General features: G+C 43.4%; 1 protein-coding gene across 1 annotated transcript in view; it reads right to left on the minus strand.

The window, feature by feature from the left end:
* MARCHF9 (membrane associated ring-CH-type finger 9) overlaps nucleotides 1-26,126 on the minus strand; it is a 243,179-nt gene that overhangs the window by 42,595 nt on the left and 174,458 nt on the right. Inside the window, exon 3 of the mRNA XM_075851956.1 lies at nucleotides 11,869-12,024. Within this exon, the coding sequence (XP_075708071.1) occupies nucleotides 11,869-12,024 (156 nt within the window). The remainder of the gene's footprint in view (nucleotides 1-11,868; nucleotides 12,025-26,126) is intronic.

The raw sequence follows: 26,126 nt of genomic DNA on the forward strand, positions 1-26,126 counted from the left end.
AGTTTTCCAGGCAATAATCCTCAGGATAGGCCATCAATAGCTATTGGGTCGGGGTCCGACTCCCGAGACACCCGCAAATCAGCTGTTTTGAAGGGGAGACAGCGCTCGCACGAGCGCTGCTTCTCCTTAATTTCTTCTTTCTCAATGTGAATCTCCAACACGCATTTAGCGGCGATTCACAGGTATTGTAGCCTTCACTTCAATGGGAAAAAAATCTGCAGTACCTGTGAATCGCCACTTAATGTGTGTTGAACATTCAGTGAGCAAGAAGAAATGAAGGGGAAGCAGCGCTTGTATACAAGCGCTGCGGCCCCTTGAAAACAGCTGATCGGCGGGGGTCCCGGGAGTCGGTCCCTGACCCATCCTGAGGTTAGGCCATCAATTTTTATTGCCTGGAAAACCCCTTTAATGTGCCCAATATCTAAAGCAGAAAGCGCCCTTTAATATTTAAATCTCAATAGCGCTATTAAAATGCAAGCAATGTTATCATTATTAAATTAACATCTCTAAATATACAGGGATTTCAGTTCGGAGGGGAACAGGGGAGGGATCCGGCCGTTTCGCCCCCTGGTTGCCCCGAACTGGTTGTTAAAATTACAGCCGGTTCGCAGAACCGGGTGAAGCGGGATGCCGGAACCGGTCCCCTGCACTCAATTGTATTCGCGTCCTTAGGACGCAGATGCAATTGAGTTCACTAGCGCTGCCCTGGCGAGGCACATGATGCCTCTCTATTCGGCGCTTTAGTGATGATGCAGTCGGCGCGATGACATCATCGCGCCGTAACGTCGTTCCACTGGAGGACTGGAATCTCTGGAGGAAGGCCCTGCAATGGCACAGGTAAGCATATAGTGTTTTTTTCCTTTTATGGTAGGCAGTGTTGGGGGCCTTAACTATAGGGGACAATAACTACAGCGGAGGACTATATAGGGGACAATAACTACAAGAGGACTATACAGGGACAAGAACTATAGTGGAGGACTATATAGGGGACAATAACTACAAGAGAGGACTATATAGGGGACATTAACTACAGCGTAGGACTATATAGGGGACAATAACTACAGGGGAGGACTATATAGGGGACAACTACAGGGGAGGACTATATAGGGGACAATAACTACAGGGGAGGACTATATAGGGGACAATAACTACAGGGGATGACTATATAAGGGGCACTAACGACAGGGGAGGACTATATAGGGGGCACTAGCTACAGTGAACGCTACTATCTACAGAGGACACTATGGGGAGCACTATCTACAAGGGGCTCTATGAGAGACACTATATTGGGTTTTACACTGGGCAACTATCGCGCAGACCAGCGTTCTCAGAACGCTCGATCATATGCTGGTCGTATCGTCTTAAAAAAGTGAAATATTAGCGTTGTCGGCAGCACATCTCCTTGTCTAAAAAGGGAGACGCTCTGACGACATGATGGTAATGTATTGGGAAGAGGCTTCGGAGTAACGAAAGGTCTTCCCCATCCATAGCTCCGTGTGACAGCAGCAAACGAGCGCCTAATGTAACGTCTATGGCCGTGGCCCATCGTTCTGACTTACCCTCTGACGGCCGCGGCCATGGACGTGTGGGTGCTCGGCAGAATCTCCCACCTGAGAGACGCCGGCACTCACTTCCTGGTTCTGTGACTGTCTGCCGCAGGACGCGCGCCCGGCCTTAAAGGGCCAGTGCGCGCATAATTGCAAGAAGTCTGCATCAGTCCAGAATGCTGCTGGACTATAATAAGAGCTCTGCCCTCTTGATCTTCGCCTGAGCGTTGTTGTGTACCTAAATTTTGTCTTGCAAATGGTCTCCTAGTGTTTTCCAGTTCCCAGTGTTACCCGTTCCTGCTGCCTGTACCCTGTATCCCGTGCTACAATGCCTCTGTGCCATCTAGAGTTGAAGTCGAGTTGTGTCTTCCGCTGCCTCTAATGCGTCACACCACGCAGGGTGTCTGTCTACTGCCGAGCCTTATCTTCAGCCTGAATCACCGCTGCAGTCTGCATTTCCTTAGGTACCCTTGCTGATCTATAGACTTTGTATTGTACCTGTTTGGCCAGCTGCTATTCCACTACGCAGTATGGCCCAGTGGGTCCATACCCCGCGCCGTGACAGTACACTCAGGCCATGGACCCCGCTGGTCAATTCAAGCACCTGTCGCCTTCCCAAGCCATGCAGGCGGACCTGCAGGATCTGCCAGCGCGACAGGATCAACTTCTTGTGGCAGTAGATTCCATGGCACAGCAGCTTGGGGCGCTAGCTGTTTCCTTTTCTGCTCCTGTTCAAATTCCTGTGATTGAACCTCCTGCTACACCTCCTTGCAGCTCCGGTTCTGATCCTCGGTTCTCGCTGCCACTGCCAACTCGTTTCCATGGAGACGCTAGCGCGTGCAGGGGATTTCTTAACCAGTGTCATATCCGCTTCACCCTGCACCCCAGAGATTTTCCATCAGATGGAGCCAGGATTGCCTTCATTATCTCCTTACTTGCCGGCAAGGCTCTGGCATGAGCGAACCCAATCTGGGAACGACAGGGACCCGAGTCTCAAGACTTCCAGCGGTTCGTGCAGTTATTTAGTACGGTGTTCGAGGAGCCTGGACGAGTCTCTACTATGCAGAACCTTCGACAGGGAGACGCCTCTGTGGGTGAGTAGACCATCCAGTTCCGGACCCTGGCAGGAGAATTGTCCTAGAACAACGAGGCGTTGGTAGCTTCCTTCTGGCATGGCCTATCACCAGAGATCAAGGACGAACTTGCTGTCTACCATCTACCTTGGACAACCTAATTCTAGTTGCTACTCGAGTGGACATAAGGCTCAAGGAAAGATCTCAAGAGGTTAGACTAGAGAGATGGCTTTCTAGACTGGCGCCCAACTTCCAGAAACCTTTATTGCCTTCTTCTACTGCTCCACCCGAGGTCCCTATGCAGGTGGACCGGCTTAAACTCTCAGTCCAGGAGAAGCAGCGCAGACGCACCTCTGGACTCCGCTTATATTGCGGCCTCGCTGGTCATGTCGTGCGTCTGCGTCCCCAGAAGCCAAAAAACCCAGACGCCTAAGATTGGTTGGGGAGACAACCCTGGGCGATACAGCATTTAATAGAGAACTCTCCTCCAAACTGTTCATTCCAGTGACCATCGTCGTAGGCGAGAGGCCTCATACGGTCTCTACCTACCTGGACTCTGGCTCTGCAGTCAATTTAATCTGCCAAGACCTTGTGGACCTGCTTCATTTGCCTACTGTTCTGCTGGAAAGGTCATTGATCGTTGCCTCGGTAGATGGACTGTCGCTGCCTAATCCTATTTTATCTGTGACCAAGCCGCTGAGGCTTCAAGTGGGAGCCCTCCATTCCGAGCTCATCTCCCTGTTTGTCCTGCCCAAGGCCGTCAACCCGGTGCTGCTGGGTTTGCCTTGGCTCCGTCTACACGCCCCAGTCCTGAATTGGAACTCCGGAGATGTTCTGCAGTGGGGCCCCAAGTGTCTTGGTCGCTGTCTGGGGCATATCCATCCGCCTCAGTCTTCTCCACATCAGTCATTGGCAGGGTTGCCTTCTTGTTACTCTCTCTTCTCAGATGTCTTCGACAAGAAGGAAGCAGAGATGTTGCCACCACATCGAGCATATGATTGTCCTATCGACTTGGTTCCTGATTCGTCCCCTCCTCGCGGTAGAGTATACCCTCTCTCCTTACCTGAAACCCAGTCTATGTCGGCCTACATTGAGGAGAATTTGGAGAGGGGCTTCATATGTAAATCCTCATCCCCAGCCAGAGCCGGGTTTTTCTTTGTCAAGAAAAAAGATGGATCCCTATGACTTTGCATTGACTACCGGGGGCCTCAACCAGATCACGGTGAAGGACAGGTACCCATTGCCTTTGATTTCGGAAATGTTTGATCACATACGGGTGGCAAAAAACTTTTCTAAGCTAGACCTGCGGGGGGGGGGCTATAATCTAATCCAGATTTGTCAGGGTGACAATTGCAAGACTGCATTTAATACACGTGATGGGCACTACGAATACCTGGTCATGCCCTTCAGCCTGTGTAACGCCCCCGCCGTGTTTCAAGAATTTGTCAATGACATTTTTCGTGATCTCCTCTGTCTGTGTTGTGGTGTATCTCGATGACATTTAGATTTTTTCCCCAGATCCTGTAACTCATCAGAGTCTTGTCCGACTGGTGTTGCTTCGATTAAGGGAGAATCATCTTTATGCCAAACTGGAGAAGTGCATGTTTGAAAAAAAGTCTCTACCCTTCCTGGGTTATATCTCCGATCAGGGTCTCAAAATGGACCCTGAGAAGGTAAAGGCTGTCCTGGAATGGCCACGCCCCCAAGGCTTAAGGGCCATACAACGCTTCCTGGGATTCGCCAACTTCTACCGGCTGTTCATCTCCAACTTCTCTTCATTGACAGCTCCCATCTTTACCCTCACCAAAAAGGGAATGAATGCCAAAGTGTGAACTCCGCAAGCAGAAGCTGCATTTAAAACCTTAAAAAAAGCCTTCACGTCACCCTCTATTCTTCATCACCCTGATGTATCCCTACAGTTTTCGTTAGAGGTGGACGCTTCCTCTGTTGGTACTGGTGCACTTTTGTTCCAGAGGGTTCGAAAGGCAAGACTGTGGTATGTGGCTACTATTCTAAACTGTTTTCTCCCGCAGAGCGCAACTACTCGATTGGGGATCGGGAGTTACTGGCCATCAAGCTGGCTCTGCAGGTGTGGAGACACCTACTAGAACGCACAGCTCATCCTATCCTGGTCTTCATGGACCGCAAGAACCTGACCTATCTTCAGACGGCTCAACTGCTGAATCCTGGTCAAGCTAGGTGGTCTCTGTTCTTTGCTCGGTTCCGGTTCGAACTCCACTACTGACCTGCCGACAAGAATGTGAGGGCCGATGCCTTCTAGGTCTAGGTCATTTGAGACAGAGGACAATGTGGAGTCCCCCCAGAATATTATTCATCCTTCCTGCATCTTTTCTGTTAAACCTCTGCAAGTTAGAGACATTCCTCCGGGAAGGACTTTTGTACATCTGGCAAACAGAGGAAGAATCCTTTGCTTGGGTCACAGTTCCAAGCGGGCATGTCACGCGGGTGCTCGCAAAACTAATTGCCCGTCAGTTCTGGAGGCCCACGCTATCCAAAGACGTCATGGACTTTGTCTCCTCTTGTACGGTATGCGCAGCAAATAAAGTTGCCCACTCCAGACCAGCTGGTCTGCTCCAACCACTGCCTGTGCCCGATGCCCCCTGGCAAAATGTTGCAATGGACTTCTTCACGGATCTGCCTCTCTGCTGGATGCAGTGTGATCTGGGTAGTGGTGGATCAATTTTCCAAAATGGCTCATTTTGTTCCCCTGACTGGCCTGCCTTCTGCTACTCGACTGGTCAACACATCTTCCGTCTGCACGGCTTGCCTCTGAACATTGTCTCGTATCGAGGAGTCCAGTTCACCTCGAAGTTCTGGAGAGCACTCTGCGGTCTCCTCGGTGTAAAGTTGGACTTCTCCTCGGCCTACCATCCCCAGTCCAATGGTCAAGCCGAGAGGCTTAACCAGATTATGGAGAACTATTTGCGCCACTTTGTCTCCAGGCAGCATGATGACTGGGTGCAGCTGCTCCCGTGGGCTGAGTTCTCCTATAATAACCATACCAGTGAGTCCACCACCTTCAGTCCGTTCTTCATTGTCTACGCCTAACATCCTCGAATACCTCTTCCTGTCTCTACTATGTCCCAGGTGACTGCAGCTGACTCTACCTTCAGGGACTTTCTGCAGATATGGTAACAAACCCGATCTTCTATTCTGCTGGCGGTGGACCGCATTAAGAGAAAGGCAGACACTAGAAGATGAGCCTCCTCAGTTTCTTCCAGGTACGAAGGTCTGGCTGTCTTCAAGGAATATCCGGTTGAGGGTGCCCTCTTGCAAATTTGCTCCCAGGTTCCTTGGACCATTACAAACTTCGGCTGCCTCCTACCCTCAAGATCCCTAACTCTTTCCATGTCTCCCTGCTGAAGCCCGTGGTCCTGAACCGCTACTCCAGGACACCTACTTCCACAGTGGCTCCTGGCGGCTCGTCAGGGACTTTCGAAGTAAGGGAGATCCTGGCCACCAAGAAAGTGGGAGGAAGGACGTTTTATTTGGTGGATTGGAAGGGATTTGGTCCAGAAGAGAGGTCTTGGGAGCCAGAGGAGAACATCGATGCTTCTATCCTGAGGAAGTTTTTCTCCCGCTCTAGTCCCAAGAAAAGGGGGCGCAAGAGGCGGGATACTGTAATGTCTATGGCCGCAGCCCTTCGTTCTGACTTACCCTCTGGCGGCCGCGACCATGGACGTGTGAGTGCTTGGCAGCATCTCCCTCCTGAGAGACGCTGGCACTCACTTCCTGGTTCTGTGGCTGTCTGCCAGAGGCGCGCTCGCCCGAGCGTGCACGGCCTTAAAGGGCCAGTGCGCGCATAATTGCAGGAAGTCTGCAATCAGTCCAGAATGCTGCTGGACTATAAAAAGGGCTCTGCCCTCTTGATCTTCGCCTGAGCGTTGTTGTGTACCTAAAATTTATCTTGCAAATGGTCTTCTAGTGTTTTCCAGTAACCCGTGTTACCCGTTCCTGCTGCCTGTACCATGTATCCCATACTACCGTCCCTCTCTGCCATCTAGAGTTGAAGTCGAGTTGTGTCTTCTGCTGCCTCTACTGCGTCACACCCCGCCAGGTGTCTGTCTACTGCCAGAGCCTTATCTTCAGCCTGAATCACCGCTACTGTCTAAATTGCCTCAGGTACCCTTGCTGGACTATAGACTTTGTATAGTACCTGTTTGGCCAGCTGCTATTCCGCTACACGGTATGTTCCAGTGGGTCCATACCCCGCACCGTCACACCTATAAACAATGTATCGTTGATCGGCGCTCGCTGCATCTGCCGAATATCGGCAGGTGTAAAAGGACCTGTCTGTCGTGCATTACTTTACAGTGTTTGACTAAATTTTATTTATGGACACAGTGTATAGTACTATTACATTCAGGGGCACAGTGTATAATACTATCATATTTAGGAGTACAGTGCATAGTACAATTATATTCAGGAGTGCAGTGTATAGTACTATTATATTCAGGAGTACAGTACAGTGTATAATACTATTATATTCAGGATTACAGTGTATAGTACTATTATATTCAGGAGCACAGTGTATAGTACTATTATATTCAGGAGCGCAGTGTATAGTACTATTATTTTCAGTAGCGCAGTGTATAATATTATTATATTCAGGAGTGCAGCGTATAGTACTATTATATTCAACACAGTGTGTAGCACTATTATGTTCGGGGGCACATTGTAGGATACCATTATATTTAGGAGCACAGTGTATGATGCTATTATATTCAGGGGCACAGTGTATGATACTATTATATTTAGGAGCATAGAGTGCGGCACCATGAGAATTTTATCTTCGTTTATAGGTGCGGAAATGTTGGAAAAGTGAGAAGCTGAAGACATCTGAGCGGCAAACTGCAGAAATGGGTCGTGGCCGGGAGAAGTCATCATAGAGGACCAAAGAAAAGAGATAAAGAAGTACTCCAATCTGAGAAGTCGTCACCAGTGAGTCACTAAACGTAAATGTTTATTCTCCCTGTGACTAATCAGTACTATCGTCCTTTTTTTGTGAAACAACAACTCCCAGCATATCCTTACTATCATTCTGGCTATACTGGGAGCTGTAGTATTATGCCGTACAAACTTATATGACAGGGGTTAAACTGAATTTGAAAATGATCTCTGTACTGAGCTGCATTTGTGCTTGTGCTGTATTTATGTACTGAGCTTAGTTCTGATGCTGTATATATGTACTGAGCTTGGCTCTGGAGTTATATACACCAAGCTCAATACATATAAACACCACCAAAGCGAAGCTCATAACATATATGCAACTCCAGAACCAAGATCAGTACATATATACAACATCAGAACCAAGCTCAGTACATATATACAGCTCCAGAACAAAGCTCAGTACTTATATACAGCACCAGAACAAAGCTCAGTACTTATATACAGCACCAGAACAAAACTTAGTACTTATATACACCAGTACCAAGCTCAGTACATATATACAGCACCAGAACAAAGCTCAGTACATATATACAACACCAGAACAAAGCTCAGTACATATATACAGCCCCAGAACCAAGCTCAGTACATATATAATCACCAGAACCAAGCTCAGTACATATATACAGCACCAGAACAAAACTCAGTACATAAATACAATACCAAAACCAAGCTCAATACATAAATACAGTACTGAGCTTGGTTTTGGTGCTCTATTTATGTACTGAGCTTGGTTCTGGTGAGTATATATGTACAGAGCTTGGTTCTGATCCTGTATATATGTATGAGCTTGTTCTGGTGTTGTATATATGTACTGAGCTTGGTTATAGTGCTGTATATTTGTACTGAGCTTTGTTCTGGTTCTGTATATATGTACTGAGATTGGATCTAGTTTTGTATATTTGTACTGAGCTTTGTTCTGGTGCTGTATTTATGTACTGAGCTTTGTTGTGGTGCTGTATATATGTACTGAGCTTAGTTCTGGTTCTGTATTTATATGCTGAGCTTGGTTTTGGTACTGTATATATGTACTGAGCTTGGTTCTGGTGCTGTATTTATATGCTGAGCTTGGTTCTGGTGCATTTTATATGTACTGAGATTGGTTTTGGTACTGTATATATATACTGAGCTTTGTTCTGGTGCTGCATTTATATGCTGAGCTTGGTTCTGGTGCACTTTATATGTATTGAAATTGGTTCTGGTGTTGTATATATGTACTGAGCTCTGTTCTGGGGCTGTATATATGTACTGAGCTTGGTTCTGGTGAGTATATATGTACTGAGATTGGTTCTAGTGCTTTATTTATGTACTGAGCTTGGTTATGGTGTTGTATTTATGTACTTGGCTTTGTTCTGGTGCTGTATATATGTACTGAGCTTTGTTCTGGTGCTGTGTATATGTACTGAGTCTTGTTCTGGTGCTGTATATATGTACTGTGTTCTGGTGCTGTATATATGTACTGAGCTTTGTTCTGGTGCTATATATATATATGTACTGAGCTTGGTTATGGTGCTGTATATACGTACTTGGCTTGGTCCTGGTGTTGTATTTATGTACTTGGCTTGGTTCTGTATATATGTACTGCGCTTGGTTCTGGTGCTGTATATATGTACTGAGCTTGCTTCTGGTACCATATCTGTGAATTAACCGGGAGAGTTGTCGCGGCTTACTGCGCATGCCGCACTGTCCTCCACCCTTCTCACAGTCCACAGCCTAACTAAATGGTCTGAGCACTCTTAGGATATTGAATGCGCGCATATAGGTCTATACGTGATGGGTGAGTTTAATATAATGAGCGTCGGTAGGTAGGTATGTACACTTATGTAATTATATACATAGTGTGGAAATCCACACTAAAACATTCTGGACAGAGAATTTCTTTATTTAGAGTCCACTTTAATACAGGGCGTATTTGGAATATTAGGAAATCCTATATACGCCTCATATTAATGTATACACAAGATAATAAGTCTTTCAGACATATGTTAGTCCAAAAATATATATTTTATTGTTCTACAAATGGCATACCCTCCCAAAGATACCCATACAAGTACATAAAGAATTAAAACATACTTAAAATCGAACAGAAACCGAGATAATCAATTCACCACCATATCCCATATGTTATAATGATGCATAGTGTACAACAGGTAAATAGCAACACCAATCACGGGAAGAGTATAAAGTCTCCAAACTGATATCGAATCATATAGTATCAGTCTTCCCACTATCTAGGTGAGAATCTATCAAAATTGTTGTACTGACCACCATACATAAATACTCAGCATAGTTGCATATCAATTACCTGTGGCTGACATGATGGCAATTGATGGTCTCAGAAGAAACACCTCGACGCGCGTTTCGCACCCTTCGTCCTGTTGTTAAAAATTTGAATCCCACCCCTGGGAAGAAAGTTTAGTTCTACCATTGTTTCTATTACTAAATATTCTCTGTGATGGGAACTTACTTTCATCCACAGTAGCAAAGCATGGATGGCACATGCCAGAAAGGCTCAAATTATTCATTTGAGTCTATTAGGAACTTGCCAAAATACAGCTTGCCTCAGGAGTGTGGATGTTAATCATTTGGCCATTAATTCATCTGGCTTTAAGTTAAAACCCCTCCAGTTGCCATAATTGTTACAATGCTAAACATTTGTTTCATGCCCTGGGCAACCTTCAGAAATATTCAGCTTCATCAGATCTCACTAGACACAAGAGATGCAGAAAATCCCAGCACTAATTAGGAATCAATAGATGGGGTGAAGAATGTAAAGGGAGACCCCGTTTCTATAAAAAGAAGGCTGCAAATGTCATGTCACATATCAAACACCAATATTTTGATGTTTTCTGTGTTTTTTATTTTTACACAATTTACTACATAAGGAGTGACTTTCTAAAAGCTTTAGCTTCAATTTCCTATAGTTATTCACACTTGGCAAATCATAGCCATTGATCTTAAGATGCATTCACCGATCACTATAAAAATCCAGAACTAACCTAATGGATTAAATTTTTAAGGCTGTGATGTGCCTTCAGCTACATTATTAAAAACACATATTTTTTTATTATTTTATATTGTATGTTTTACATTATTTTAGTGTTTCTTCCTTTAGGCTGTGCTTGACTGCTCCCTCAATTATAGCTAAAAGAAACCCTGAAAAGGTGTAGACTAGCTCCCAAGGCATACATATGGGCCGTCATGTGGATATTCCTATCTCAGCGTAGCAGTGCAGAAACAATGGGGTATGACTTTGGGAGTAAATATACTGTATATATATATATATATATATATATATATATATATATATACACACACACACTTTTTATTATATTTACAGTACTGTGTATATTAGTATATTTACAGTACTGTGCAAAAGTTGTGAAAAATGCCGCAAAGTAAGAATGCTTACAAAAATAGAAATGTTAATAGTTTTTTAATCAATTAACAAAATGCCAAGTGAATGAACAGAAGAGAAATCGAAATCACATCAAAATATTTGGTGTGACCACCCTTTGCCTTGAAAAAAGCAGAGAAAAAAACATTGCAACAGCACTCTGCGAACGCTGACTACCTAATACACTGCTACATTTACCTACAAAAATGAGTTTCTTAGCGCACATGTTGATCAAATTGAGTGAGCCCACCTGCCATAACAAGAAGGCCTCTTTTAAGTGGGTCCCTAACCTGAAAATACACCTCTGTTCTGGGTCTAAGCCTGCATAATATACTCGGGGTAGGTAGGAACCAGCTTTACTAGTTAAAATCACCCTTGGGCAAAAATGGGAGCAGTGGAGAACGGAAAATGGAAGCAGTCACTACCCCCTTGTGTTGCATGTTATATAACACTGACAGACAAAGAGCTATTTAAGGGAGAAGTGACCAGTGAAGAGTATATGTACACTTGCTACTAGACTGAGTGACTACAAAAATCAGTCTTATAACTCCAAAATGGCTGACTAAGATTTGTAAATTATTTTCACAATAACAGTAAGAAGAGGAACTCAAAGCAGACCAAGGCTATATTCACATTGCACGAGAGGGCGAACGTATGCTTTTGGCATATGTCTGGCCGGCATACGTTGGCATATCTATTTTTTAATTGTATAGAAATGCATAGTCGACTACACTTTACAATACAAGGGCATACCGCATAAAAAAGTATACCTCATAGTATACAATTTTTTATAACTAGAATCAATGGCAGACATATGCAACTGTATGGCAGCTATGGGTGTTGTTGTTATTATGCCGTCACAAAAAAGTAGGCGCACACTTACCTGGAGTGGGTTCTTAGTACTGATAGCTAGGACATGATATTTAAAATAACACAGCTCACAGCTCCAGGATCCCCGCTCACTAATCCATCGTATTAGGCAAGGCTGATGTGTGCAGCGCACAGACCCGTCACAGCGGCATGGGCTCAGCAGTTCTCCCTGAAAACAAAAAATTTTTTTTTAGAAATGTGCATACTGGTAACTCCATCAAACACAATTTACATTTTAATAAAGGAATTGTCCATTCTCCAGTATATAAATGGTGAATGTTAACCAAGCAACCTCTATGTGCCAGGGTGGGATGTTGAATCAATGTCTGTCCCTCGAGACATTTATTTCTTCATCCGTCTATCTGTGTTGAAATGTGAGATAGTTCTGTAAAATGTGTATGATTAGAAAATATGACATACAAAGTTGGGAGACAGGGTGTCTGGGATTAAAGAAAAGGCCTGCTTTTTTTCCGCCAGAAACAGTGCTACTTTCGGCACAGGTGAATGAGGCGGAGTTGTAAAACCAGATACAGCCTATGGACAAGAGTGGTGCTGTTTCTGATAAAGAAAAAAGTAAAAATTTTCTCTAATTCCAAGCAACCCCCGTGCTTGGTGCCAACGGGATTAAATAGGGGAGGAGAACCAAAATATAGTCAAGGTGAACAAAAGAGCCCCCCTCATAATCAGATAAATATACGTCAATTAGATGATTTATCCGACACCAAGATTCTGTGGAAAATCGCTAACGTAGTAGCTAAACTCAATTTTACTACATTTAGCATTGTCTACATATTGGAGGTTCTCAGTCAATTAACTAATTTGGTTAAGTCCTGTTCACATCTGCGCTTGAGGCTCCGTCACAGATCCGGTCGGAAATACCAGAAACAATAGCGCAGCATGCCACGTTATTAATTCTGGTATAACCACGGACACCATGACGGAAACCCGAGAGAACCCAGTAAAGTCAATGGGTTTTGTCAGGTTCCAATGGTGTCTGTCATGCAACTGAAGTGGCGCTTCCAGTATTTTCGTTGTTCTGCTCCTCTGATGGAGCAGAAAAGTGGAAACACCGACACAGGTGGGAACAGACCCCTAGCTGGATAGTTGCCGAGAATTATTTGTAAACTATCTAAAATATTTGTTATAGATTAGATCACTGTACAGTATTTCTATTAGTCGTTGGAGGCTATCTAATTAAATGTAAATTCCATGGGAGAGGATCCAACAATAAGATTATGTCTATGTGAGCCTGATTCGCAGGCAGATTTTAATCTTAGTAACATATTTCTTAATCTATATTCGATTGGTGTAGCCACTGACTAAAATAAGACATGCTAGTCAAACATGTACGCCAATAGGAAATGTCATTTACAACGGCACCTTGCTGTCTTCATACATTTTCTTGCCATTTCTTCTATGTTATGGCAAGACTATTTCCGTAACATCAAAGGCATCCACTAGCCCCCAGGTCACCAACAATCGAGGCTTTTTTAAGTCTTTATATTCCCTTCATTCAAAGCAGGTTTAAAATGAGAGAGAATGATTGAGGGGAAAATAAAGAGAGGACTCCATTGTTATCTCACTGGTGATCTGTGGTTAGTTGATGTCTGTACAACGAACATAAAAAATGTGAGGTAAAGAATTCAAAAGGAAAGAGCTTCTTAAACACTGTCACTTGTATGACGGCGAATAATAACAGTGCACAATAACCTCACGTAGACCGTCCACCTGTATTTTCCTTCAGCAATGACAGCCACATAACAAGCCGCTAACAAGGTTCTCCAGTAATTGTTTTGCTACAGTTCAATGGCAAACACAGATCATACACAAATATGTTGAAGGTACAAACAGATCCTGCAGGTTTGTGTTTTGGTTCTTAAAATGAAAGTGTATGTGGTTACTGTGCTGTCCTCGCGTAACTTTCTGAGGACGAGCTGCAATGTTGTACAAAGTATAAAGCAAACAGGTGTGTAGGGGATATATTAAGACATACATTAAAAACAACGGGTTCCGGCATAGCTACATTATATAACGAGCCGTGCACCTGTGTGTCCATCACATGACCATGGACAGACTTTTATCCACTGGAAGTAAACAATGAATGTTCCTACTGCATAACAAGCAGAGATCTTGAAAACTGTGAGGAATTAATAGAAACAGTATATTGGAAAATCGTATAATTTAATTATACAAAAAACAACATTAACCCCTTCCCGACATTTGACGTACATGTACGTCATGGAAAGTACTGACTTCCCGCATCTTGCCGTACATGTACGTCAAACGTTTGGCACCGGCTCAGAAGCTGAGCCGGTCCCATCATCACCGGATCTCAGCTGTATCTTACAGCTGACATCCGACTGTAACGGCGGGGACCGAAATTAGCTTCGATCCCCGCCATTAACCCCTTAAGTGCAGCGCTCAAACGCGATCGCTGCACTTAAGGTGTTTGCAGCTCATCGGAACCCCAGTAATGAAATTGCCGGGGTTCCGGTGGCTGCAATGGCAACCGGAGGCCTAATACTGGCCTCCCGGTCTGCCTAGCACCGAAGCCGGTCAAGATCCGCCCGGCGGCGGAGCCTGATCGGCTTCCGTAGCTGCCGGCAAGATGGCGCCGGGTCAGGAGCTGATCCGGCGTCATCAGCGGTGGAAGTCAGCTGTACTGTACAGCTGACATCCACCTGTAACGGCAGGAACCGGAGCTAGCTCCGATCCCTGCCATTAACCCCTTCAATTCAGCAATCGAAAGCGATTGCTGCATCGTAGCGGTTACAAGCAGATCGCCAGCCCTGACAGGCAATCGGGACTGGCGACTGCTGTTATGGCAACAGGAGACACAATGGTCTCCTGCTCTGCCATTACGGAAGCCGATTTAGGCCCCGCCGGGAGGCGAAGCCTAAACGGCTTGCTGTCAGTGAATGACTGACAGATCTAATACATTGCACTACATAGGTAGTGCAATGTATTAGAAAAAAAAAAATCTGACCGTTGGACCTTCAAGTCCCCTAGTGGGACTTGAGAAAAAGTGTAAAAAAAGTATAAAAAAGTGTAAAAAAAAGTGCAAAAAATAAAAGTTTGAAAACAATAAAAGTTTCAAGTAATCAAATAACACACAATCCCCCTTTTACTCTTATCAAGTCCTTTATTATTGAAAAATAATAATAAACCATATGTATTTGGTATCGCCACGACCGTAACGACCGGAGGTATCAAAATATTATATTATTTATTGCACGCGGTGAACAGCGTAAAAAAAACCCGTAAAAAACTTTACCAGAGTTTCTGTTTTTTAGTCACTTTGCCCTACAAATATTACAATAAAAAGTGATCAAAAAGTCGCACGTATCCAAAAATGGTACCTGTAAAAACTATAGCTCGTCCCGCAAAAAACAAGCCCTCATACAACTCCGTCGACAAAAAAATTAAAACGTTATGGTTCTCACAACTTGGCGACAGAAAAAATACATTCTTTTTACAAAAGTAATTTTATTGTGCAAAAAGTTGTAAAACATAAAAAAGTTCTATAAATGAGGTATCGCCGGAATCGTACTGACCCGCAGAATAAAGGTAACATGTAGTTTATAATGCGTGGTGAACTCTGTATAAAAAAAAACCAAAAAAAGCTGTGCCAGAATTGCGTTTTTTGGTTTACCTGGCATCCCAAAAAATAGGATAAAAGGTGATCAAAAAGTCACATGTACCCCAAAATGGTACCAATAATAACTACAGCTCGTCCCGCAACAAACCAGCCCTCATACCGCTACGTCTATGAAAAATAAAATTAGTTATGGCTCCAATAAGTCAGGAAATAAAAAAATATGCAGTTGTGCCCGAGGAGAACATTTCTTCTGTTTCAAGAGGCGATTTATCAAGGACCTAAAATTAGGGAACCAGGAAGGGAGGGCCCAATCATATCCGATGGAAGCGACGGTGCCCGTATTATACCAGGATAATACTTTCCCAGCAAAATTCCCCAAACTACAAAGGCGCGGAGTGTGGACCAAAAGGGGGATAAGAAATGACACCATTTATCAGTGCGACACCGGCCTGTGCAGAAAGGATTGCTTCACAGCGTAACACACATCTATGGATTATTTTTATTTTTTTATACCACCTGACTATGCCCCTTATATACTCCGCCCCGCTTACATGTACCCCCACATTATAAAACACCAGCAATACTCAAACAAATATAGTACCAAGCAAAATCCGCTCTCCAAAAGCCAAATGGTGCTCCCTCGGCCCTGAACCCTACAGCGTGCCCAAACAGCAGTTTCCTTCAACATATATGGCACCGTCATACCCGTGAGAACCCTTTTAACAATTTTTGTGGTGTGTGTCTCCAGCGTCATAAGCTGGGCATGACATATTTGCCACTGAATGGCATATCTAGGGAAAAATATAAATTTTTAATTTGCACCATCCGCAGCGCATTCATTTATGGAAAAGACCTGTGGGGTGAAAATGCTCACTACACCCCTTAATAAATGCCTTGAGGGGTGCAGTTCCATAATGGGGTCACTTATCAGGGGTTTCTTTTTATTATTTCACATCTGAGCCTCTGCAGTTGTGAACCAATACTTTGTAAATCGCCAAATTAGGCCTCCACTCCGCATGGTACTCTTCACTTCTGAGCCCTGTCATATGTCCAGACAAAAGATTAGGGCCACATGTAGGGTGTTTCTAAAACCGGGAAACACCGCATAATAATTAGAGAGCTGTCTTGTTATGGTGGCACAAGCCGGGCACCACATATTGGCATATCTATGGAAAAAAATCCCATTTTCACTCTGCAACATTGAGCGCACACTAATTTCTACAAAACACCTGCAGGGTTAAAATGCTTACTACACCCCTTGGTAAATGCATTGAGGGGTGTAGTTTACAAAATGGGGTCACTTCTGGGGGGTTTCCACTGTTTTGGGCCCACAGGTGCCCAGAAACCAATCCAGCAACATCTGCACTCCAAATGGCGGTCCTTCCCTTCTGAGCCCTGCCGTTTGCCCAAACAGCAGTTTATGACCACATATGGGGTATTGCCGTACTCGGGAGAAATAGCTTTACAAATGTTGGGTTCTTTTTTTCCTTTATTTGTTGAGAAAATGAAAAAATTTGCGCTAAAGCTACGTCTTATTGAAGAAAAAGGACTGTTTTTATTTTCACTGCCTAATTCTAATAAATTCTATGAAACATCTGTGGGGTCAAAATGCTCACTACACCCCTAGATGCATTCTTCAAGAGGTGTAGTTTCCTAAATGGAGTCCCTTTTTGGGCGTTTTCATTGTTTTGTCCCCTCAGGGGCTTTGCAAATGTGACCTGGCCTCCGCAAATCATTCCTGCTAAATGTGATCTCAAAAAGTCAAATAGTGCTCTTTCCCTTCTAAGCCCTGCCGTGTGTCCAAACAGCCGTTTATTACCACATGTGGGGTATTGTTTTACTCGGGAGAAATTGCTTTACAAATTTTGTGGTGCTTTTTCTCCTTTAGTCCTTCTGGAAATGAGAAAAAATTAGCTAAACCTACATTTTCTTTGAAAAAATGTAGATTATTATTTTCAGGGCCTACTTCCAATAATTTCTGCAAAAAAACTGTGGTGTCAAATCGCTCACTATACCCCTAGATAATTTCCTCAATGGGTGTTGTTTCCAAAATGGGGTCACTTGTGGGGGGTTTCCACTGTTTTGTCCCCTCAGGGGCTTTGTAAATGTAACATGGCCTCCGCAAACCATTCCTGCTAAATTTGAGTTCCAAAAGCCAAATGGCGCTCTTTCCCTTCTCAGCCTCGCCGTGTGTCCAAACAGCCGTTTATTACCACATGTGGGGTACTGTTTTACTCGGGAGACATTTCTTTACAAATTTTATGGTGATTTTTCTCCTTTAGTCCTTGTGGAAATGAAAAAAAATTAGCTAAACCTACATTTTATTTGAAAAAATGTAGATTTTCATTTTCACAGCCTACTTGCAAAAATTTCTGCAAAAAACCTGTGGGGTCAAAATGCTCACTATACCCCTAGATAATTTCCTCAAGGGGTATAGTTTCCAAAATGGGGTCACTTGTTTGGGGTTTTCACTGTTTTGTCCCCTCAGGGGCTTTGTAAATGTGACATGGCCTCCGCAAACCATTCCTGCTAAATGTGAACTCCAAAAGCCAAATGGCGCTCTTTCCCTTCTCAGCCACGCCGTGTCTCCAAACAACCGTTTATTACCACATGTGAGGTATTGTTTTACTCGGGAGAAATTGCTTTACAAATTTTGCGGTGCTTTTTCTCCTTTAGTCCTTGTGGAAATGAGAAAAAAAATCGCTAAACCTACATTTTCTTTGAAGAAATGTTGATTTTAATTTTCACGGCCTACTTCCAATAATTTCTGTAAAAAACCTGTGCGGTGAAAATGCTCACTACACCCCTAGATAATTTCCTTGAGGTGTCTAGTTTCCCAGATGGGGTCACTTTTGGGGGATTTTGACTGTTTTGGCACCGCAAGAGCCCTTCAAACCTGACATGGTGCCTAAAATATATTCTAACAAAAATAAGGCCCCAAAATCCACTAGGTGCTCCTTTGCTTCTGAGGCCGGTGTTTCAGTCCAGTAGCACGCTACGGCCACATGTGGGATATTTCCTAAAACTGCAAAAACTGGGCAACAAATATTGAGTTGCATTTCTCTGGTAAAACCTTCTGTGTTATAAAAAAAATTGTATTAAAAATGTATTTCTGCAGAAAAATATGAAATTTGTAAATTTCACCTCTACTTTGCTTTAATTCCTGTGAAATGTTTAAAGGGTTAAGACATTTTCTAAATGCTGTTTTGAATACTTTGAGGGGTGAAGTTTTTAAAATGGGGTGACTTTTTTGGGGTTTCTAATATATAAGGCCCTCAAAACCACTTCACAACTGAACTGGCCCCTGTAAAAATAGCCTTTTGAAATTTTCTTGAAAATGTGAGAAATTGCTGCTAAAGTTCTAAGCCTTGTGAGGTCATAGAAAAATAAAAGGATGTTCAAAAAACGATGCCAATCTAAAGTAGACATATGGGGGATGTTAATTAGCAACAATTTTGTGTATTATAACTGCCTGTCTTACAAGCAGATACATTTAAATTGAGAAAAATGCTAATTTTTGCAATTTTTCGCTAAATTTTGGTGTTTTTCACAATTAAATACTGAACATATCGAGCAAATTTTGCCAGTAACATAAAGTCCAATGTGTCACGAGAAAACAATCTCAGAATCGCTTGGATAGGTGAAAGCATTCCGGAGTTATTACCACATAAAGTGACACATGTCAGATTTGAAAAATGAGGCTCTGTCAGGAAGGTCAAAAGTGGCTAAAGAGGGAAGGGGTTAAGGCCGGATTCACACGAGCATGTTTGGTCCGTGATATACGGACTGTACGCCGGCAGTATTTCCCGGACCGAACACACTGCAGGGAGCCAGGCTCTTATCGTCATAGTTATGTATGATCCTAGGAGTCCCTGCCTCGCTGCGGAAAACTGTCCCAAACTAAAAACATGATTACAGTTTTCCTGCAGCTAGGCAGTGACTCCCAGCTTCATAGATAACTGTGACGATAAGAGCCCGGCTCCCTGCAATGTGTTCGGTTCGGGAAATACTTCAGGCATACTAGAATTGCTGATTGCAGCCAAAGAGGTAAAGCGCTCGGGTGAGTGCTTCTACCTGTTCATTTTAGCGCTTTTTGGCGACGCGGACGCCCACTGTTTATAACTTCTGACATGACGAAAGTTTGCAGAAACGAAAGTTACTCTTTAAGGCCCCATGCACACGAACATGCTTTTGCGGGCTCAATTCCCCCGAAAATCCATGGGAGAATTGCGGCCCCATTCATTCCTATCGGGCCATGCACACGCTGTCACTCCGTGGCTGGCCGAACCGGAAATCACAGCCGTGCACATGGCTACGGTCGTGTGCATGAGGCCTAACTGTTATTCCAAGGATAAGACTTATATACTTGAATTTTCAATTATCAGCAGAAACACTGACCGAAAGCCCAGTCATGTGATGCAAGAAGCTCCGTAGTAACCTCCTACATGATAACGCGCTCCACGTGATTTCTGCCTGTCTCCTTCTATTGGTGTTGGCCCGCGATTAATCAGGTGACCTAAAAGGGCTGGAACTGTGACGGCTCCTTTCCTAAGCCAGCCCCCTTCTTACTCTCGGCTCTCTCTTTGATAACTAGGGTAGGGTAGAAAATATTATTTTCTTTTAGGAAATTATGTAGTACCATAACAAAAGCAATATATATGTGTTTTGGGATATATTTTTTTCCTTTTTGGGAAAGCATGTGAAGGCATGTACAGAGCCATATTGAAAAGAATTCTGTGCATGGCCTTATATGAAACGAGTGACAATGAGGCATGGACAAACCGGTGCAGAAGATGGTCTCACTTCAAATTGCAAAATTAATAAAAAATCTACCATCAACATACAGTAGGTTGTTTTGTTTTTTTGCTTTAAACCGATTTTCCAATCTCTAACAATAATTTTCAACTGACTCCAAAAACAAGAAATATAATGTATACTTTGCAGCACTCCTGTTGTAGAGATCCATAGTACCGGAAACACAATGGCATGTTGTACATGGACACAACCATGGCAGCAGTGTAACCAGCATGTATGGCACATCACCAATGGAGCCAGCACGTGGTCACGCGTTCATGTATGACACCTAATTGCACTGCTGATGTAAAAATGATGCGGTCGGAGGATAGCGATACCAGCGGCTAGGAAAGGACGTGGAGCCTGTTGGTGCTTATTGGTAGGGGTCACAAAAACCTCTTTAAGAGCAGTAAGACTATAGAACTTCCAAAGGATCTTGTGATGGCTGCTTAAATCGGTCTGGATGACTTTATTGCCAAAACATAATATTATAAATGATCCGTATTGTAAATTGCTGGAGATGGGTAATTGATCCAGTAATTTATTCTTATTGCCATATTGCCGCCCTGCATTATAATAGGTTGAACGCCAGGACTTTTTACAACCTTAGGTCTCATGGACACGAGCGTGTGAGTCCTTATTATATAACTATATACGATTTTGTTATTATAACTGTTTAGAGATGGATTTTAAACAATGCCCTTATTTCTTTTTCCCATAGTACATAGCTACCTGATAGAAATGATTCATACGAAACACTTTGTATTAAATAATGTTATCCACTTATTTCCAAACAAAATGTTTCTCAGGCATATAATGGGTCTCATACATCAAAGCTGCGTCATAGCAACCAGAATACAGATTTAATATTCCATTCTGTATTCGAAAAATGAAAACTGAACTCTGATTGGCTGATATGGACAGTTTCGATATTTGAGGTCGACTGGTCAAAAAGTCTCCAATGCAGTGCAATAATCCCACTAAGTTCAGGCTGAGAACATTATACATTCAATCTGCCACCACCAGCTGCTGACCTCCAAAATCTATTACTGATAAAAAGCAATAAACTCGCTGCACCGCAAATATGATGTGCACGTAGATAGAAAGCAGCTATGTTGTCTGCCTAGGTTATTTGTGTCCAAGTATTAGTATCTTCTAATACAATATCAATCCTAGTCTAGGTGGGCTCCTAGCCACTAGACCTAAAATACATAAACAAACTGTAATTTGTAAGAGAAAAAGAAAATTACTGAATTTTTGATCCAAGCCTGTTCTTTTCTGATAACATGCATGCAAAATCTGCACTGTATGAATAATACCTTATGGTTCCAGTGACATACAGTATCTCAAACTGTTTCTTTAAAGTCAAAATGTCACCAATTAAAACTCTTGATGGCACGTGAATGAGCTTCCGTCAGCTTTCCGTCGGGGGGGGGGGGGGGGGGGGAGGGGTTGTCCGTGATTTTACCGGACACAATATTGCAGCATGCTGCGCATCTGTCTTCGGTAAACCCTGCTGGATCTGCGACAGAGGCCCCTAACTGAGCCTCTGACGCAGATGTGAACAGAGCCTTACAATGCTTAAGGGATTGTCCGCACTTAGCGAAACTGCTGCTTATGACGGAATATATGTAGAATAAAGTAGCAACAAATCTCAAATCTCATCCACATGCTCCGTAAAATTTCCGAGCAGAAATTGACCTGCAGTGCGTATTTTTCGTACCGCATAATGTCAATTCCTGCTGCGGAAAGTGGACTCAATTGCGACGTTTTTCAGAGGAGATGTCACCATCTCCCAGCATTGAGCAAAATACGCACCATTTTCTGCAGTAAAAAACGCAGGAAATGGTGCGGTTTATCAATAGAGGAAATCCTAGCAGTTTCTGCGGAATAGCTGCAGAAATTTTCTGCAGCAATTCCGTTACGTGTGGACAAGCCCTAACACTCCTCTTCTTCTCAACTATTGTCATATGCACTCCATGCTGTTCTGCAACAATGTATGCATAGATTGAAATCTAGACATACAAAGCTTATGAAAACTGTCTTATACAATTGTGTGACGTAATTTTTTTCTTTATCACTCCTCAGCCATTTTGCCTGTCACAATTAACTACCTGTATGTTCTTTTAAGGGCATGGCCCCACGTGGCGTATTTCTTCCGCAACTGTCCGCATCAATGCCGCACAGAATCTGCGTTGCAGATTCTGTGGCGGATCTGCCCAAAATGTGCAGTAAATTGATGCGGACTAGCCGTTGCGTATTGAGGTGAAAGTACTTCCCTTCTCTCTATCAGTGCAGGATAGAGAGAAGGGACAGCACTTTCCCTAGTAAAAGTAAAAGAATTTCATACTTACCGGCCGTTGTCTTGGTGACGCGTCCCTCTTTCGGCATCCAGCCCGACCTCCCTGGATGACGCGGCAGTCCATGTGACCGCTGCAGCCTGTGATTGGCTGCAGCCGTCACTTGGACTGAAACGTCATCCTGGGAGGCCGGACTGGAGGAAGAAGCAGGGAGTTCTCGGTAAGTATGAACTTCTATTTTTTTTACAGGTTGATGTATATTGTGATCGGTAGTCACTGTCTAGGGTGCTGAAACAGTTACTGCCGATCGCTTAACTAACTCTTTCAGCACCCTGGACAGTGACTATTTACTGACGTCGCCTAGCAACACTCCCATAATTACGGGTGCACACACGTAGTCACCCGTAATTACGGGAGCCCCATTGACTTCCTCAGTCTGGCTGTAGACCTAGAAATACATAGGTCCAGCCAGAATGAAGAAATGTCATGTTAAAAAAACAATACGCTCCGCAGCACAAACAACTATGTACATGACATCTGCGGACTTCATTGTGGAATTTAGAATCTCCATTGAAGTCAATGGAGAACTTCCGCAATAAGTCCGCAACCAGTCCGCCACAGGTCCGCAACATCCATTGTATGCTGCGGACACCAAATTCCGCACCGCAGCCTATGCTCCGCAGCGGAATTTTCCGCATCGTCTAAACGAACCCTACTAAAAAGCAGTGAAAGGCAATCGAGAAACAGGTCCGCTGCGGAGCAATTCCAGAGCAACCAGAGCAATTCTGCCACGTGGGGCTTTGCCCTAAACAGTACCTATCATTTACATTTATTAAATCAATAGTGTATGCAAAGATAATAAACATTGCAATATATCTTATTAAAGAAAAATGTCTCTTTCTCCCCTTATTAGAGGCCTCTTTCCCCCTATAACAAGCTATTAAAAGGGTTATCTGAGACTTTTAAAAATTGGCAGCAGAGCAGGAGAATAAAAAAAATAATACATTAGCAGATACTCATCCCCTAAAGTTCCCCGCTCAAGTGATGATGCCCCGTTCTCAGTGGTTCCGGTCTCGGAAGCACCTGCAGTGGTCACGTGCTATTCATGCAGCCAATCGCTGGCCTCAGCGATCACGTGTTGTTCATGGCAGTATCACCACTGATGCCAGCGATTGGTGCGTTACCGCTGTAGGAGTTTCCAGGACTGGAGCAGCGAAGAATGGGGCTTCAGTGCTGGAGCTGGGGCTCCATAAGTGGGTGAGTATATTATTATATATTGTATTACTTTATACCATCTCCAACACTATTGCCGATTTTTTAAATTCCCGGTTAACTCCTTTAGACTATCTGCAACTGTTCAGAATCTCTGCATTGACTGAAAAACCTCAACCACTTTATGGCATAAAAGGGTAGAGCTTTTCACTGAGGATTTATATTACACAGAGCAGAGAGACTGGGTGAGGGAGGGGAAAGGCTGAGAGAATATCGGGGGCTTACCCAGGAGACTGATCAGTTGCAGGTACAAAATTGTGGTTTGGGGGTGAAAAATCAGTGCGAGTGTGGGAGTACATCATATATTGTCCACCCCTTCTAGAGCTGAGTTTTGGAAAACTAAGAATTCAAGATGGAACCTGCAGAGGGGAGAACAGCTGAAAAATGTATCATATAGGTGACATTGTGGTTAGAAATACTGGTATTACTCAAGTACACATACACGACGGCTTATTCTGATAATTGATCAGAAATCATAGGTATGCATTCATGTTATTTATTTTACATTAGATCAACTTTTTTTTTTTATTACTGCCACTTTAATAAGGGTGGTCCTAATCCTTATTGTTTTGTTCAACCTAAATGTACTTTCATCTTGGTCAACTTGGAGTTTTTCTATATGGAGTAAAATTCAATGCCAATGAGTGCATTAATCTATAGATGGGCCTAGGGCATCGTTCAGGATCAATATCAGTAACTTATTTAAAAAAAACTAAAGATATCATCTTAGAATTCTTGCCCCGTATGGTTAAAAATGGCTTGTCGAAACTAAACCCCTGAGCTAATGGGTTGGAATATACATCATTCGTCGCTATCCCCAAATAACATGAGTGGATCTACTTATCTGATTGCTAATTAACATATATACTAACTAAATTAGATAAGCACTTATTCTATTACAGCGCAGTAATTAGCATCTAAATAGAAACACTGGAAGTCACAATTTAACACTAACCTGCTTGCTAAACAGGCTCCGCTTTATATTTATGTCTCTGCTTTAAATAGTCATGCAGGTATTCAGACCAAATACAAGAAAGCGAAATATATTTTTGTAAAATATGAACACCACAGCCACGCGCTTAAAAAATTTCAAAACAGTTTTCAGGAAGAAATGGCTGTAGTCAAAAGAAGTGTCTATGTATATGACAAGTAATATCATATATGCAACCAGTATATTGGAAAATGCTCTGAGATATGATGACAACAAATAAGACTTTGCAGGAAATTGAATAGGGTCTATAATGGACACTTTCATTGGCAAGTAACTTTTAAGAAATGGGCAGATGCGTAACTTGCAGCACCCGGGCCCCAAAATTCTGTAACAGGGCCCCCAACTACTTTGTGCCATTTATCACGCTGAATTTTTCATATGTGGTAGAGGTGCCCTTGGACCCACTTAGAAACTAGGGCATGGATGCCAGTGTTACCTCTGCATCTTAAGGCCCCATGCACACGACCGTAAAAAACCTCCGTTTTTGCGGGCCGCAAAAATGGACCCATTCACTTTCATTGAACGCGGACACCTTTCCGTAGCGGTACAGATGGGTGTCCGTGCCGTAGAACCGTGCCGGGAATTATGGACCATGTCTTATTTTTCGTATTTTATGGGCCGTGCTCCTACACTTTGTATGGGAGCGCGGCCCGAAAATGCAGGTGGCAGTCGGTGGCCGGCCGTGCCCGCAATTGCGGGCCGTGATTGCGGGCACGGTCGTGTGCATGGGGCCTAAGAGTAGCTCTACTTTTATTAGATGTTCCAGCATCTTAGTTTTGCCTTCTTCAAAATATGTTTTATCTCGTGTTCTGTCCATGTCATGGCTGTTATTAATGGAGTATATACTCCATTGACTTATAAACTACTGCTTGGTACAACCCTCGTCTAGAAAAAAAACCTGTTTTTTTTTTAGTTTTTTGCTTTAATGCAAATGACTGACACCTTACAGGAATACTTCTAGCCATACAGTAAAGATTTCAGATGCCCATTTTCTGAATGTCTTGACATTCATGGTTGGTCTGTGAAGGTTGTGGATTCTGGTTGACAACTCCACAAGTTGACATGACAAATTGCGAATGGACCTCTGTCTTGATCTGTTGTCTGGTCCGGGCTTCTATTGATGGGATGAAGATCAGTCATTTGGGATCAATGATTTTACAGGACTGTACTCGACAATGACCGAAAAATCCAACACGGTAGATCAACTTTCCAAAGACATCTGTCTGTATGCGAAAAGGTGGCAGAAAATGGTCTAAAACAACCATTTTGTCTGACCAAAATATCTAGTGTATGTCCAGTTTCAGGTAGAACATTAA

Source organism: Rhinoderma darwinii, chromosome 2 (genome assembly GCF_050947455.1).
Source record: "Rhinoderma darwinii isolate aRhiDar2 chromosome 2, aRhiDar2.hap1, whole genome shotgun sequence".
NCBI lineage: Eukaryota > Metazoa > Chordata > Amphibia > Anura > Rhinodermatidae > Rhinoderma > Rhinoderma darwinii.